Here is a 17,127-nt window from a genome sequence, read left to right as displayed (position 1 = left end):
ACCCAGCCAAGAGCTGCCAACTAAACAAAGCCAGGGCACAGAGGACACCTGAATGTCCCTGGGGCTGCCTGGACCACAGCCAGCCCGCAGCTGGCATCCCACGTGCCACACCGAGGACACGGCACTCCCCAAATCCTGCCCTTTCCCCACCTTCTCCCCTCACTAAAGAGGGGCAGCACCTGGGGCACAAACCTGCTGTTAAAGCACCTCCAGAACCAGCCTGGAAGCACTGAAAGACACAGCTCGGGAGCTTTCACAAGTTGGTGCTTCCCTCCAGGCAAGCTCAGGCCAATATTCTGTTCCTCTTCCAATCACTGAGTTAGCTTACAGCAAAGATGCTCGGCTTTCCCTTAAAATCTCAGCCCTCTGAGCTCAGCTTTGTCCTTGTGTCCTGCTCTGCCCAGCTGCTATCCCCGTGGGCTCCAGATCCTCTAACTGGGACTGCAGCTGGTACACGGTGACTCCTCCTCACAGTCAGAGAGGGTCAAAAATAAGACTTCTACCACTGCCCTTCTCCTGGGCTCCCTTCCGCCCTCCCACCCCTGAGCAACCCACTCCCTGTTCATTACCTTTCAGCTCCAGCACTCGTGCAGCGAGAAATGAATGAATACAGATAGAAGGGAAGACGCCGGGACGTGGGAAATAATCTTTGTATGTGAATATGTTGCATGAAAAAGATAAGGAGGAGATGAGATTAAGAACAAAATGTTAAAGAAAAAAGTCAAGAATGGTAATTAATAGCTGCTTGTGATGAAGCCGAAAATGAATTCCCATTAGGAGATTCTTGCTTTTTAACTCAGCTTTTCTGAAATCAAAACCAAATCTGTTAAAAAGCAGAAAATGGAAAGAAAAATGAATTATATCTACTTCACAGCTCAGGAAGCATTTGAAACCGAGCAAAAAGAGGTCAAAGTTTCCTCAGTACAAAGTGGCACTACAAAGCACACGGGCTGCGAAGCCTTCCCAGGCAGGAGCGGGGATGCTGGCGCAGGTAGAGCTGGGCTGTCAGAGCGCTCACGGGGCTCACCCAGCTCGGCGAAGGGCTGAGCCCAGCCGAGGGAGTGAAAAAAAAAAACAAAAAAAAAAAACAACACACAAACCACAACACCTGTATGGTGAAACCATCACCGCCCTCGCCGGGGCAATCGCACCGGCACGTCGCTTTATGGCAAGCTCCGACCTGAATGTGGAAATGAGAGAGGACTGCTGGAAAGGCACGGCCAGAGCGTGGTGCTGCTCGGGGTAGGATGGCTGGGGGTAGGACGGCTTCAGATCAACCTCACAGCACCACACAGGTCAAGGGGAGCACGCAGGGAGCGTGCAGGGCACGTGTCCCGACCACGCTGTGCCAGCCCCCTCCGGCTCCAGCACAGCGGCGATGGCAACGGCACCTGACCTACATTCACGCCCGAAAAAGTATGCCGCCTCTTATCTGGGACCATCACCACAAAGAAGTGTTCAATACTCGCTAATTAAATATTCACTAGCTGAAAATGCAGCGGGGGTTATGATCCCAGCCAGACGGCTGGGATCTGTGTGCCTGTGCTGTCTTTGGCCAGCCCGTAGTACCCTTGCCCAGGGTGGCAGCCTACAAATGCAAATTGTACAAATTCACGTCCAAACTGCCGTAAAAGGTTAAAATAAAGAGAGCTGATTGCATTGCATTGGGTAGTTCATGCATCCTGAAGCAACCGTTTCGAGTTCAGGAGATATAAATGTAGGTATTTAAATGAAGAGCACACTGATGTGAGAACACCAAGGCTCAGACAGAAGATGACGGGGTGACAGCATCTCTGTTTCACCACTTTGTTGATGGTTTAATCATTTTTATGATTTGAATAGAATGGCAGCACGATCCAAAGCTTTGACACTTCAGCATCGTGGTAACCAGAAATGGGTCTGACAGCAAGACTGGAGGGAGAAGGGGGGAAGAGGGAGGGAAGGGGCACAGACTCACCCGGGTTACGCAGTGGAGAAAAACCCACAGACACTGAGATTTCAAACCACTGCCAGGAGCCTGAAGCAGAAGAAAAGTTACCCCTGGGAACACTCACACTTGCTTATCTGCATACGTTTTAAAGGATAAACTGAGCTCTCTTTAAATTTGGCTTCTTCTACCCGCACTGTTTCAAGAAAGGGAGGGACTGCAGGCATTACCAGAACCTCGTGAAGTCTCACAAAGAAGTCATTATCGACAAATACTTTCTTCTATCAGTGAACTAGAAAAAAAAAAAATACACAAACTGAAACCAGGTCATCAGATCTGCCCTCTTTTCAGCCTTATTTTTGTGTTTGGTTACACTGTCAGACTGTTTACAAGCAAGACGTCCAGTAAATGCAACGTTCCTTTTCAGAAATTAGGTTTCAAAATCCATGAAATGAAAGCCAGATTCAAATGGTGCAAACTTTAAACTTGGTTATTCTCATCTGTGTATGTAAATAAAGTGTGAGCTTCATGACAGGCTGTAACCAGAAGGAAGCAGGCCCAGAGAACAGCACGTACACAATGCAACGAGTGAATTAGAGCCTTAACAGCTAGAAATTGGGAGCTTGGGTTACACTGACCGTGGAACTACCCCCACTTTGGGGTTTTAATATAATTCCAGGGTCTTCTTTAAAAGCAACATCCAACTAGGGCTTTCAAGTGTCATTTTCCGCAGAAATCATGACTTGCCCACAGGAGGAGGAGGAACAAAACCCCAATTTGTTATCCACAGCCCGAAAATGCAACTTACACAAAGCCGCCACCTCCTCAAGGCCAGCAGGTGCCCAGCGCGCAAACCATCGAAACGTTTTTCCAAACAAACAAAAAAGATGTTATGCTCACATCGAACTTTTCAAGTTCCACCTGCTTTTGCTGAAGTTCCAAAAATTCTGCACCCCAGCAGGGCGACACACTTGTGTTTACTCATTTCTTGGTGCTCGCGCTCTGGCTCGTGCCCCGAGGAAGGTTCGTGCTTCAGTCAGCACGTCCTACAGACCTACGCTTCAGAGAAGCTCCTTAACCCTTACGCTGTGGATCCAGCTTCTCACGTACTCGCGTTCATACCGAGGCCAGCCAACAAGCCGAGAAGAATCTGATTTGTTTCCCTGCTGCTAATTAACCTGTGGGCGGTCAGGGCATTGCCCAGAACAGCAAGTGTCTGAGCAGGTGTTTGGGAAAACCAAACAAACCAGCACCAGGGCAGGCACAGGAACTATTAACAGGAGATAATCAGCCTGCTCCTCGCCCTCCGTGCGTTAGGCAACCGGCAGGTTTCTATCTCTCCACTAATAGTGGGAGTGTATTAATTAATGCCATTAATACACTCTTGCTGAACAAAACGAGCGTGGAAGCTTCAAGGAAGACTCGGGACCAGAGCCTCGCTGGGTGCTCAGCAGTGAGGGCCCTGATTGAGATGGGAAAAGCTGGAGATTGCCAGTGTCCTGAGACCCCGCTGTGCAAGGAATTATTCTCCATTTAGTTTAAAAAAAAATTCTTTAATGAGTACGTCACACCGTGTTGGGCTGCTCTCTACAGCTCCCCTCTGCTGGTTGTGCACGCACAATAAAACAATCCCGCACGCTTACAGGTGAAATGTTGGTCCCCAGCACAGGGCTCCCAACAGGTGCCCGAAAGCTAACAGGAATGACTCTGTTTTATTACCAATAAAACTGTTTGTTTTTCCTCAAGACCAGAGCAGTGTCAATGTGTGCTCACGACCGCCTGACACCACCTGTAGCCCTCAGGACAAGCTCCCTGCGAGAACCAACACCAAAAGCCCTGCTCGGGGACCAGCAGCTGCCTCCCGGGGCTGACACCCCAACTGCTGGTGGCCTGGAGAGCACAGGGGGGCCTGGAAGGAGCCCCCAGGACCACAGGCTGGCTGCCTGATCCCACAGCTCCCAGCACCAGCTGTGTCCCCAGGAGAACTGCATGCCCTGTGGCACCACGCACATCGAAGCAGTGCTCACCCCGTGGCACTAAAAGGCCCTGCCACTCGTCTGTGGGGCACACGCAGCTCTGGCCATAACCAGAGCCTGAAGAAGCTGTGGTTAAATCGGTAGAGATGCAGCTCACGCTGTGCTAGAGATGCAAGCGAAAGCCTTCTGGCCAGGACAGCTCACCTGCAACTGCTGGGCAAGAGATGGCACCGCAGGACTCTGCTCCTAGTTATTTTTGCCATAGGTCCTAAAGATGTGGGTGAGGGAAAGCTTGATGCGATCTTAATGGCAATGTGTCAGCTTTAGTGGATGCTTTCCCATCTCTCTGGGGTTACTCCTGGACTCACCAGAGCTTTGGGATGCACATCAGAGTGTTGCACACCAAGGCAGCCTCACCTTGGTGGGACATCCAGCCACTGCTGCAGAAGCCCCTGTGGGCAGCCACAAAGGACCAGCCTCCTAATTCGGTAAAATCAACGAGCAGAGAGGCACCAGCCTCTGCCTCCCACTCATGGCAGCACCTTTCACTTTGCCCCACTGGGAACCTGGTGGTCAGGACCCCGCAGAGCAGCCAAAAAGCCCCAATACATTTTGGATGGCACCACCACACCTCGTAGCTGCTGACCAGAGCAGCACCCAGGGCACCGCGCACATTTACAGCTCCCGGGAAATATTTCACCAGGGCACGGCGCAGCCCTCGCCGGGCGCCCAGCAGCCACGTGGCCCCTCTCAGGTTTTGCTCGGCACCAAATTCGGTGCCACAAACACTCACAGTGGGTTCTGCTGCTCAGCCGTCTGCAGAACAATACCGCGATGCCACGGAGCTGCGTAAAAGACAGCGGGGCTGCTGTGGGTAGGTCTGAGCTCTCCATGCAAGACTCGGCACCTGGGAAGTGTTCAGGGGTGGACAAATCAATAGAGGTTGAAAACTGCTGCTCTAATTCAAAGCAGACTCTCTTACAGACCTTTTCCACCCATTAACTTGGAAATCCTGGCAATGCCTTCACCACCATAAAGGATTTAACTCTCATTTCACTAAGCAAAGACCGCACTGCGCAGCACAGATGGCTCCGTGCAGACAGAACAAAACATATGTCATTTTTTCCTGGTATCAGAAGCGACATTAACTTGGTATTTATTTTAGAAAAATTTTTCCAGGACGTTCCCCCCCTGGATTCTGAGTTTCGTTCTACATGTGTTTCTAGTCCCTGCGACCTCCCAAACGCAAAAGCAACTGACTTAAAAAGAAAAAGAAGAGAAAAAAAGAAAGTGGCTATGCACAAGAAGTTGTCCATCACGGACAAGAGAAACAGAAGTTGTTGCTTAGAATATGCAACGAAAGTTAAAACACTAATTTTTGAGTTAATAAAGTCTTTTTAAGACGCACTGTCTCAGTAATCATTCAGAAAATATCCCTTCTTTTCTTGGGGCTTAAGTAGCTTATTATAGTCACGTTCAGAGTTGACATCTCTTCAGTGAGCTACAGATTCGTTCAGTTAACACGGGGAAATTAAAAAACTAATCATCTGTACATGCTGCACAGTTTAACCCCACTTCTGGAGGTGGGAAGCACCGAGGTCTGAAGAAGCTGCTGTACGTGCACGAGGCAATCAACAAACCCGAGGCTCCAAGCACAACAGGAATATTTTGCCCTGGGGTCAAGAATTGTGGTAAGAGACCCAAACCCAGCCACCACCGCTAGTTCCAGCAGGGGTTTAGACGAACAGAGCCGGCATCATCGTGCCCTGACAACACAAAACCTTACAAGAGAGTTCAAGGTCTGGGAGACGCACTTGAAGTCAGCAGCACGTCAATGCCAAAAGGAGGCAGCCCGTGCGCAGAAAAGCAGCCGTGGAAGGCAGCTGTGCTGCTGCTGGACGTTTCCCCAGGGCAGCAGGGATGCACCACGTACACCACGCTTTGTACAGGCCAGAACCGAAATCCAGTCAGCCAGGTGAAGCCTACACTCCTCTGGCAACGACTTCAACAACAGCTAAAGACTCGACTAAGTTTTGACTAATTATTTATGACTATAGAAAGCGCATTAACTGGGACATTGCCTGAACCAAGTCTCTCTTACCTAAGCTTTTTTTTTTTTTTTAATAATTTAGAAAGCAGAAGTGAGAGAGGCTTTTGACATTTTATTCTGCGAAACCACACCTTCCAGACTGTCCAAAACACCTCTGCTCTTGCTATTTGCACACAGCTTTAGAGATCCGCACAGCCCCGTAAGATCAAGGGAGGCATCTGTCACCCAGGCTGCACATCGCACTACAGGTACCCAGACTTTCTGGGTTCCTACAGAAGCCAGGCTATTTCAGTAACACCGCACACACAAACACAACCTAATATTCGATTAGAAAACAGACACAAACGAAACAAAGAGAGCCATCACGGCCACATGCTGGAATAAACACTCCCTGGACTCCCTGCACAGGGGAGCCCTCGCCCCGTGGGACCAGCTCTGCAGCCAGGTGAGATCCAGCTCCGTGCTTTCTGAGAAGAAATAAATCCTTCCCAGCAGCACAGTGGCATTGGCAGAGGGGTGCCTGAAGCCAGACACACGGGGACAGCGCTGCAGGGAGAACCCAGCCTCTCCAGCAGCAGGCGAGGCTCACAGGAGGCACAGCCAGCCAAACGGGATCGATTTCCCCACTAGGAAGATGCCAACTGCCCAAGGAAATTTACGTTCCCTGCTCGAACTGCTGCAGTGCCTCTTCTATCGCAGGGATCTACCATTACCAGCAGTTACCTGTACCACAAACCAACAGAGCGTAGTAGGAGATGCCTTCAGAAATGTTTACAGGAACAGCAAGCATCACGTGGCGGGGGTTCCTTCACTTCTAGCCAAGGGAGAAACGGCACTAGAGAAGCCTGTCAATAAAGGAGAACCTCAGTAACCCATACACAGGGACACAAACACTTTGTAACGGGAGAACTTTCCCACAGCTGCAACAGAAGTTGCAAGTTTATTATGGATTAATTCCAGGCTTAAGGAGATGACTCTGCGAGCCTGCAGTATTTTAAACATCTTGCGCGTGTTGCATGTGGTGTGGTTCTGGTAAATCCAACCCCTAGCGGCCCTACACGCATGCCCTACTCATTTCATGCATCCCCCACTCATTTCATGCATCCAGTCACTGGAAGCAGCCACCTTCAGAGATGAAGGACCTGGCTCCTGATTTCCCTGGGTCTCATTTCCCCGCTTCCATTACAAGAGCATCACACTCCCAGAGTGAAATGGGACGGCACCAGCACCTGTATGACAACAAGCGACACTGAGCGAGTTTCCCCCTCCAAGCTCTGAACACCCCGCAGCCTGAAGCCACCAGGATTTTGGGGAAAAACAGCCTGCGAACGCACAACCCAAGCCCGAGCGTTGCATAACACAGATACATGCACAAGAGCAGCACAAGCGTACTTAAATCCAAGAACTCTCAGCTTTCAAGTGCTCAGCTCTGCAAACCAAACTGCTCCGATATACTTTGTGGGTAGCAATTAAAAAAATCAACAACTGGCAAAGCGAAAGCAAAGTAATATGGTCCCAAACTTCACTAAAAATGCGCTGCTCCAGCACGAGAGGTGTGCCAGGAGCAAGCCCACCTGCTCCAGTACCGCAGCAGCAGAGTCCACGCAGGACGGGCAGCGCTCAGGGGGCTGCTCTGTGGCTGCACGCCCCCTCCCCAGCAGGCAGATTCTGGGTCCCGGTCCTCATCCAGCTCTGCACAAGGCTGTCACAGGACCCCTGCAACTCCCAAAGGCCAGGGAAGTGCTAAAGACAAGTTCAAGCTGATAAAGGAGAGAAAATGTAAAGAGAAAAAGTCCCTCGTTTCAATTTGAATGGCTCTGACCCAACATTAACGCCACGTTCAGAACGGAGCACGCCATCAGCTGCCAGCAGTCACTGCATTGTCACTTCTGGAGCACAAACAATAGCCCCAATAACGGCCGCTGCCATTTGTTTCCCTCCAGCACAAAACCTGGCAGTAGCTGCTGCCAGCTCGGAGGAGAGTTTGAGCCACGCTTAACCGAGATTAAGGTGGCAGTTACAACAACTTCGGCATATGCACATCCCACTTTACACCTGAATGCTACCTGGGCGCCCCGTCCCCTGCCTGCTGCCACCCCAGAGCAACCAGAGGCCAGGGCTATTAACATCCCGCTGCAAAACAATACCTGCCTGCCACCCCGCCTGCCCGGAGGCGCTGCCTGAATGCTGGCCTTTGCATCCCACTAAAAGCCGAGCCAACTGCTGGCCCTTCTGCTGGAAGCACCCTTGACATTTTGGAAATGAGCCTTTTCAAAGCTCCTAACGACCCGGCCAAACCCGAAAGCTTGCAAGGGTCTGATGGGCAGCTGAATGTCAGCGCTCAGAGGGCTGAGATGCAGGCAGGCTTTCCTCCTGGCAAAACAGGGAGCGAGGAAGCAGTGGGCACACACTCAGAGCCCTTAGCTTGGCAAATAAAAGCTCAAAGTCCTGCTGTAAAGTGCAGGAGACCCACGTCGGGCTGGGTAAATGGGATTATCTGAAAGAGTAGCCCAGCTATGACAAGTCACCCTAAAAATAGCAGTGCAGAGCTCCTGGTTTTTTATTTTGTTGTTAGGTTTGTTTGGTTTTGTTTGTTGTTTTTTTTTTTTCAAGTTTTAGCAGGCTCTCAAAGACAGCTGACTCGAGCTACCCGAATACAAATGAGACGGGAATTAAATGCCTACATGAATGGGGTTCCTAGGGCAAGCCTGGTTATTCCAAGCTGCCATGCCATGTTCAACAATTACACGATTTAACCATCTCATTGGCAACCTGGCACAGACAAAAATCTCTAGCGCTTCCCATCCCATGAACAGCAGAGCTAAAATGGGCGAGCGCTGGCACAACTTGCACGGCCTTATCAACAGAAGAATGCAAGGCTCAAGGAGAGAAGGATCCCAAGCTGTCTCCAATACGCTTTTCTTTTTTATGCCTTTTTTTTTTTCCCCTGAATGCAGCTGTGTTTTAAAGTCAGCAGAACAATTCAGCGAGGTTAATGTCATACTATGGCAGACAGGATGGCAGCTTCCCTGAAAAGTCAACCCTTCATTGCGTATTCAAATAACAGGCTCAATCACTAAAAGTGTTCTCGCTGCACAAAGCTGCAGCTCTGCGGTGCACGTAGTAAAAGCCACTGATAGTATAAGCAAGTGTTGTGAAAGTACCTCTGCGAGCTTCTGTTTACAACGTGAGACCCTCCCACAACCGCATCACTGAGCACATGGCTGCTGAGATCCCTGCTTTACTCTTAAAAACAAGGCTCCGTTTACGTACAGACCTCCCGCTGACAGCAGCCTCTCACCCCACAGCACCGAAGGTGGGGTCTCCACAAGGAGACAATTCTCCCAAAGAAACACGCAAAAGGATCCGTGAGCCAGAGCTGAGCCTGGCAGTGCCTTAAACAAACTCAGCTGCTTTCAGCACCGTGCTGCAATCAGCCCTTCTATGGGCACTCAGTGACAAGTGGTCCCGCATCTCTCACAGCAGAAACGCACAGGTTCCCAAATGAACACAAGTGAAAGCAAGCGTTTTTTTTTTTTTCCCCCAAAATGCTGCATGCACCAGTAGCATCTGCCTGGCATCAGCGGCTATACTGCAATGAGAAAGAGCGAAACAGTTTCAGAGGTCAGCGTTGTCACGAGAGTTGATTTCCAAATCTCAGCATCAAATAGTACTTTAAACCCAGAGTAAGGCCACTTAAGCTTACAAAAATGTTTTTAAAATATTCAAGATACGAGGGTATGTATGTATAAATGATGAACCTCAACTCGATGAACCCCAACTCAGCGATGAAACCAGTCAAAAATTACGCTTGCGTTCAAAAATGAGTTGTACACACGCGTCATGTGCCTCTAACCACCATCAGCACTCTAAGGCCTGGACCAGCTTTGCTCATTAAGCACATCTGAAAACCAGCTAATGGAATTTGTGAGCGCAGGGTGAGATTAGAAAGAACCAAAAAAAAAAAAAAAAAAGAAAAAGCCTGCCCGAGTAACGGGCAAGGCCTCCCAGGCGAGATCAGCGAGGCCATGCCACAGCCCCTCCCTAGCAATCGGGAAAGTCTGCAGCTTGGGCAACTTGCGCTAACCCAAACAAAGAGCGCAGGCTGATAGAGCAGGAAAAAAAATAAAAAAAGAGATGCTAAGAGAGGAGAAAGGTCTCCTCTCCTTGACATCATTAAGCTCACCAGGAAACAAGCTGGTAACGGGGACGAAAAGAAAAAAAAACAACAACACAAAACCTCTGGCACAACTTTGCGAGCATCCTGCTCCCGCCAAGGACCGATGTCAACGACGGGGAAAAACACCGTGAGGTGTCCTGGGGGGCAGCCCCGGAGCCCCGCGGTGAAGGTGACGCCGTGACACGGGGCACGGCCCGGGCCCGGCGGCCGCGCTGGTGTCAAAACTGTCCCCGCGGCAAGATGGCTGCCAGCGGCCGCCCGAAGATGTCAGCTGCCAGCAGCGGGCCCGCGCCGGCCCCCGCAAAATGGAGCCCCGGCTTCCCCCCCTCGCCGCCTGCCTCCCTCCCTCCCCTCCTCGTTTTGCTGCTGCTGCCGCTGCTGCTTCTTCTTTTTTCCTCTCCTCCCGCTCCCCCCTCTCCCGGTGCTTACGAGCTGCAGGGCCGCCGTGGCGGAAGGCTCGGGTTTGTCCCCCCCGCCGTCCAGCAGCGGCAGCTCGGCTCGCTGCAGGCGGGGCGGCGGCTCCGGGCTGCCGGGGCCCCGCTGCGGCCCCGCACGGCTCTGCTCCGCCGCGGCCCGCTCCCGGGCACCGCCGGCGGCCTCCTCGTCTTCGTCCTCCTCCTCCTCCTCTTCGTCGTCGTCCTCCTCCTCGTCCTCCTCCTCCTCCGGCGTCTCGGCGCCTTCTTCCCCCTCCTCCTCCTCTTCCTCCTCCTCCTCCTCCTCCTCGTCCTCGTCCTCCCCGTCCGGGAGGAGCAACGGGAAGGTCGGGGGGGCCCCGTCCGCAGCCGGGCCGGGGCCGTCGGCGCCTCCCGGCGGGTCCCCGGGGCCGCGGGGGGGCGGCGAGCCGGGGTCGGGCAGGGCCTCAGCGCCGTCGGCGGCGCCGCCGAGGTACTCGGCGTTGATCATGGAGGCCAGGTCCTGCAGCCGGCGCAGCGGGATGTAGCAGGACGACGGGTCCTGGCCGTACACGGGCTTGGCGGCCGCCAGCTGCATGGCGGGCGGCTCGGGGCCGCGGGCCTCGCCGAACGGGCCGCCCTTGGGCTCGGCGGCCGCCAGCGAGGTGCCGAAGGGGACGAGGCAGCTGCGGCGGCTCACTTCGCAGGCCTGCTCCATGCCGGGCGGCGGGCATCCACCTGCGGGCACAGCACAATGGGGTCAGCCCCGGCCGCCGACACAAAATGGCAGCCGCGCCCGGGGCCCGCTCGGCTCGGCTGGGCTCGGCGGGCGGGCGGGCAGGCAGGCGGCCGCCCGGCCTCCGCCGCGCTAGGCCCGGGCTCGAGGCCCGCCGCCCGGCTCGGCTCGGCACGGCCCGGCCCGGCCCGGCTCGGCGAGGCTCAGCTCGGCTCGGCTCTGCTCAGCCCTTCTCGCTCCGCCGGGCAGCGCTCACCTGCGGCCGCCGCGGCCGGCTCGCCGCCTGCCCCCGCTGCGGGCCGATCGGGAGGAGACGCGCCGACCCGGCCCGGCCAGGCCCCGCCAGCGCCGCTCCGCCGCCTCCCTCCTCCTCCTCCTCCTCCTCCTCCTCCTCCTCCTCCACCTCCCTCCCCCGCATGCGCGCTCCCGACGCCGCCGCCATCCCGCCGGCGCGCGCCCCACGCGCGCGCCCGCTCCGGGGGGGGGGGGGTTCGGCGGCGGCCAATCAGCGCGCGCCCGCGCCCCCCCCTCCTTCCCCGTGCGCCCCCCCCTTCCCCCGTGCCCCCCCCTCCCTCCCCATCCCGGACCCCCCCCCCCCCCCCCCCCCGGGTCCGGGGCTGGAGGTGTGGGGGGGGAGGGGAGGGGGCGCTCAGTGCTGCCCCCCCCCGGCCCGCCCGGTGCCAGCGGCCGCCCGCCCGGCCCCGCTCCCACCTGCGGCCCGGCACGGCCCGGCCCGGCCCCGCGCACATGGCGGCCCCCGGCCGGCCCCGCGCCCTCGCCTCCATCTTAGGTGGCGGCGGGCACCGGGCGGCCCCGAGCCGAGCCGAGCCGAGCCGAGCCGGGCCGGGCCGGGCTGCGGTTGTATGGCCCGGCCCCGTGCGCTGCGGTCGTGCCTCACCTGCGGGCCTCGCTGCCCCCGGTTCCCCCCCCCAGTACACCCACACCCACCCCCACGGTCCACCCCGGTCCTGCGGGGAGCGGCGGCGGAGCGGGCGCCAACAAAATGGAGGCGGCCGGGCCCTGCGGCCCCGACCCCGGCAGCCCAACCCTCCGCGGGGCGGCCGCACAGCACCGGGCCGGGGGCCGCAGGGCTCCGCCGCCGCCTTCCCCCCGCTATTGTCCGCCTCGCCCCGCTCCCCGCCCGCCCGCTGCCTCCCCCCATCCCACCCACCCACCTCCCGGTTCCACCGGGCTCGTAGCGGGGCCTCGCCCCGCCGGGAGGCCGCGGCCTTAGCGGGTCCCCGGCCGGCTCCGCGATGCCGGGCGGGCAGCGCCGCTCCCTCGCTCCCCGCCGCCCTCCGAGCGCCGCCACCGAGCGCCCCCCCCACCACCACCACTCCCGGTTCCCCGTGCATCCACCACCACCACCACCCCCGGGGCGGGCAGCGGCGGCGGCTCCGTCGCTACCTCCTGCTGCCGGGGCCGGGGTCTCCGCCACCGCGAGCGGCGAGGAGCGGGGCCGGGCGCCGAGCCACGCCACGCCGCCGCCGCACCGGCAACGGGGGGGTGCGGAGGGGGGGGGGGGAGACAGCGGCGGCCCGGCGGGGGGCAGCGCCGGGATGGGGCTGGGTTCCCCGGGCAGCGCCGGGGGGCAGGGCCCGGCTGCCACCCCCCCGGGGTGCCCGGAGGGAGGTTGGGGGCCGCGGGGGGGGGGGCGCGGTGCCCTCCCGGCCGGCCCCGGGGTTGCCGTTTTGGGGGTTTGTTCCCCCGAGGGGGCACCGGGGATGCCGGCAGCCTGCGGGCACGCTCGCTGCCCGGTGCGGCCAGCCCTGGTGTAAATAATGCCCCGGTGTAAATAACGCCCGGCACGGAGCGCCCTGTCATGAATAAACCACAGCAAATGGATCCTGACCCACAGCGCGGGCACGGCACGGCCTCGCACCCGGCCTCACGCCCGGCCGCCTCCCTGCCCACGCTCGCTGCTGGCCCTCGGGCACGCAGTTCACCCCGCAGTGCCCGCGTCCTGGTGGGCACCATCCCACTGCAACCACCCTATCCCCATCGGGGCCACGCCGAGGTCCCCATCCCAGTGTCCCCACTTCGGCGTGACACCGCCGCGGCGCTGGGTCTCGCTGCAGCACACCCACGGAGGGTGGAGTGACTTGGCAGGAAGCGCCACGGCCGGAGGCTCGGCTTGTGGTTGTTTGTACCGCCGACGGCCCGCCGCCGTGGGGCTTGGCCGGCCTCGGTGCCGCTGTGGGAGCCGTGCCCGTGCCGTGCCCACACCGTGCCCGGTGGTGCTGTGCGGACACCCAGCCCGTGCCGGCGGGGAGCGATCCCGTGCCACCCGGCTCCCTCAGGGCGGCCCAGCCTGCGGCAGCCGCACCCTCGGCACGCGGGGCCCAGGCAGCCGACTTTCCCTCCTTCCTGCTCAGACCTGTCACGTGCGTTTCCGTCCCGAAATGAAGCAGGAGGTTTTATTTAGAACCCCCCCCCCCCGGGGCGGGCAGGGCTCGGTGCAGGATGAGAGCACCCGCAGCAGCTCGTGGCCACGCAGCCTGCCCTAGCACCGGGGTGCCTGGTGAATGGGGGCGGCCGTGGTGTGGGGACGAGGTCGAGGGGTGTCCCCACAAAATGGGGGCTGCGTGCAGGCCCCTGGCTGTCACCATCTCCTCTCGTGCTGGTTATAGCACTGGTTGACCGGGGAGATTTGGGGGCTGCAGGCTGGGCACCTTACAGTGCCCCCCACGTGCTGGGGGCTGAGCTCACAACCACGCAGCGCGGCCACCACCTCACCCCATGGGACGCTGCTGGGCAGGGGCTGAAACCCCCAGGCAGCAGCACCCCGATGGCTGGGGGCACATCTCTAGCCCCCTACTCGCAATCCCAGCACCCAATCCATCCCCACGGCCACGACGGGGAGCAGGGCCGGGGCCGCCACAGCTCGATCCCGCTCCCGCCGTGCCGCCGCCTCCGCAGCACGTCCCCCTCCCGGCTCCTCTCTTCCGGCCGTGGAGCTGCCAAACGGCACCAGGGCCGCGGCGCTGCCACCCGGATGCGTGCTGCAGGGGCTGCGACCCCACGGGGCTTTGTCTGCGGGCCCGGTGGGAGCACAGTGAGGCCTCCCGGGTATGGCCTCCCCAGTATGGCCTCCCCGGTGGGGCCTCCCCGGTGGCCGGCTTCACCCGCTTGGCTCCCCGCACCGCCACCGAGGCCAAGCGGCCATCAGGAGCAGGCGGCTGAGCCGCGGCTGCCCGATCCCAGGGGGATGCCTGGAGAGGCTCCTGCGGAGGACAGCGGGGTGGGATGGAGGCCAGGGGATGCATCATGGCCCCGGGGAGCAGCGCGGGGCCCAGCACAAAGGGCCGAGGCCGCGGGGTTGGCGCATGGCCGGCGAGCGCGGGCGAAAGGGTTAAGGCGCTGCGGCGGGCAGGAGGAGGGCTGGCCCGGCCGGGGGAGGAAGGAAGCAGAGGAGGAGAGGAGAGGGGAGAGGAGAGAGGGGAGCATCCTGCCCGGAGGCCCCTTTCCCCCCGTGGGGTGGGGAAGAAGCTCGGGAAACCGCCGGGGATGGGAGCGGGGCGGCGGGCTGGGCTCAGCCCCGTTGCGTGCCGGTGGGGAGAGCCGCACGCATCTGCTGCTCGCTGGGTGCTGTGCCCCAAAAACCTGCCTGCGGCCCCAAAACCTTGCCTGGGACGACCCCAGGATATTTGGGGGGGGGTGCAAGACCCCCAGAGCCAGGAGCTGGGGACAGGGACCCATGGAGAGGGCAGTGAGGGGTGGCACAGGATGGTGCCCCCCCCAAAATGGGTTAAGGCATGGCAGTGGGGGCTCCAGCTCCGTGCCCCCGTGAATCGGGGCGGGGGGCACAGCTCACGGGGGGGGTACAGCCCATGGGACTTCCACCCCCCCTAGCCTTCAGGTGCTGCCACCGCTGTCGGAGCCCGGTGCGGGTGGGAAACCGCGTCCCGAGCCCCCCGCCCGTCCTCCCACCGGGTTCGTCCCGGCCCCAGGAGCCGGGGGGGGGGGGGTGCGGGCAGACTGGGGGGGGGGGCTCCCGGCGCTGCCCGCCCGGTGCGGAGCTGCCGCGGCCGGCCAGGAGATGGGGCTCGCAGCCCGGCTTCCCCGCACCGCCACCGGCACCGGCACCGGCAACGGGACGGGGGGCACGGGTGGGGGGCGTGGGGGAGATGGGGGAGGGCGCTGTGCACGCGTGGGCGTGGGGAGGAGCGAGATGGGCTCGGGGGGAGCCCGGGGTGGGGGCTCAGGGGGCTCAGGGTATCCGGGGGGGCAGCAGCCGCTTGTCCAGGGCTGTCTCCACGGGAAAACGCGGCCCCGAGTGGGTCCCCGTGGGTCCTTCCCCTGCCCCCGTGGGGCTCTGCCCTTCCCCTCCGCTGCCCAGAGGGCAGGGGTATGGGAATGAAGGGCGCTCAACCCCAGCCCGGGGGCAGAGGCTATCTGCAGCCCACAAAAGCCAGATTCTCCCCCAAGATAAAATCCCAGAGCTTTTGTTTAGGGGAAAAAAAGAAAAAAGACAAGGGCACCTCCCGGCCCTACAACAGCCGGTCGTTAAGGGAAGGCATCTCCAGTGAGGGGCTGGAATGAGGAATTGGGGCTGCTGCTCCTGCCCCGGGGCTCGCCCCCACATCACCCCATGGCCACCGGACTGGGGAGGGGGCCGAGAGGGACCCCAAGACCCCCGGGGACCCTCAAGAGGCGGCTGAGCCCCGGGCAGGCTCTGGCCCCGCACCAGGGCTGGGGGATGGCGTGTGGGAACGGTGCCTCAGGAAACCAGTGGGATTTACTGGGCTACACGCTAAATCCCCCTCACAAAAGGGGCCTGTTCGTGGGGACAGGATGCCGGTGGCTCAGCCACACTTGTTTGGCCAGCAGAGCCTGGCGGATTAAGGACAATTGGTTCAGCCCTGACAGAAAACACCAGGAATGTTAAACAATAAAACCGCCTCCAGTTGTTGCGGGGCTGCGGGATGCCCCGGGACGCCTCTGCTGCCCCGTGCCCCCCGCCACAGCCCCACAGCCCTGTGCTCCTGCCCCAGCCCTGCTGCTGAGCCCACTCTGCTCCACCAGCACCAGGACGGGGTGCTCGGGTGTCCGGGGACGGGGCAGCCCCAAGCAGAATGGACACACTGCTAGGACCCCAAAAGCATTGCTGGTGGCCCCAAAAGCAGTGCCGGGTGGCTGGTGGCCCCAAAAACATCACCAGGTGGCTGGTGGCATGAATGCATGGGTTGCAAGGATGCACACTCACCTCGTGTGCTCAGCAAGGGGGAAGGAAGCAAGACCCTGTGGGGTTACAACCCCTGCTGTCCCCATCCCACCCCAAGCCCTGGGCACAGGGGGTGCGAGGTACCCCCACATGCCATTAGGGATCGATGAATCCCCCTCCCTGTCCCCCCTTTGCAATCTCCCTTTTCCAGGGAAGTGCCAAGGAAGCAAATCCCCTGCACAGCCCCGTCCCCAGGCACCCACGGGTCCGGGTTTACCCAGGGCTGGCTCCCTGGGGGCCAGGGGGTGGGGGGCAGCCAGCCCGGGCAGTTTGCCCTCCGGCGTGTGAATGCCCCATTCAGGGCTGTGCTAAATGCATTGGTTCTGGCACATTAGCAGACAGCTGGGATCCTTCGGCGGGGCAGGGAGGCAGCGGGGACGGGGCAGGTTTCACACCTGCTGGTGGTCTGCAGGCCCCGGGGGGGCTCTGCCCAGGGGAGAGGGGGAGCAGAGCCCCTGGGCGAGGGGCTGGGAGAGCTGTGGGCAGGCTTCAGGGCCAGCACGGCTGGGGCTGCACGAGGAGGGGGCCTTGGGGCAGCCCCACAAGCAGGTATGGGGCAGGGCAGGCTCTGCCACCCAGGAACGGCCCCAGGAGTTTGCCAAAAGGTGGCTGCACCCCAGCGCAGCAGGGGCGAGATGAAGG

The 17,127-nt window shown here is 59.6% G+C and overlaps 1 protein-coding gene across 4 annotated transcripts in view; it reads right to left on the bottom strand.

The window, feature by feature from the left end:
• NSD1 (nuclear receptor binding SET domain protein 1) overlaps positions 1-12,691 on the bottom strand; it is a 60,925-nt gene extending 48,234 nt beyond the window's left edge. Inside the window, exons 1-2 of one of the 4 annotated variants that reach the window (XM_084536119.1) lie at positions 12,669-12,691; positions 10,563-11,263 (exon numbers count right to left, since the gene is read on the bottom strand). In XM_084536119.1, coding sequence (XP_084392245.1) covers positions 10,563-11,243 — 681 coding nt within the window. In that variant the 5' untranslated portion in view covers positions 11,244-11,263; positions 12,669-12,691. Of the gene's footprint in view, positions 1-10,562; positions 11,264-11,517; positions 11,643-12,436; positions 12,514-12,668 lie in introns of those variants that run through there. The other 3 variants (XM_084536118.1, XM_084536120.1, XM_084536121.1) reach the window with 3 other exon arrangements.
• Positions 12,692-17,127: the final 4,436 nt, after the last annotated feature.

The sequence above is a fragment of the Aythya ferina genome (assembly GCF_964211825.1).
Source record: "Aythya ferina genome assembly, chromosome: 14".
NCBI lineage: Eukaryota > Metazoa > Chordata > Aves > Anseriformes > Anatidae > Aythya > Aythya ferina.
Note: the sequence above shows the minus strand (reverse complement) of the source record. Positions and strands in the feature narration are given on the sequence as shown.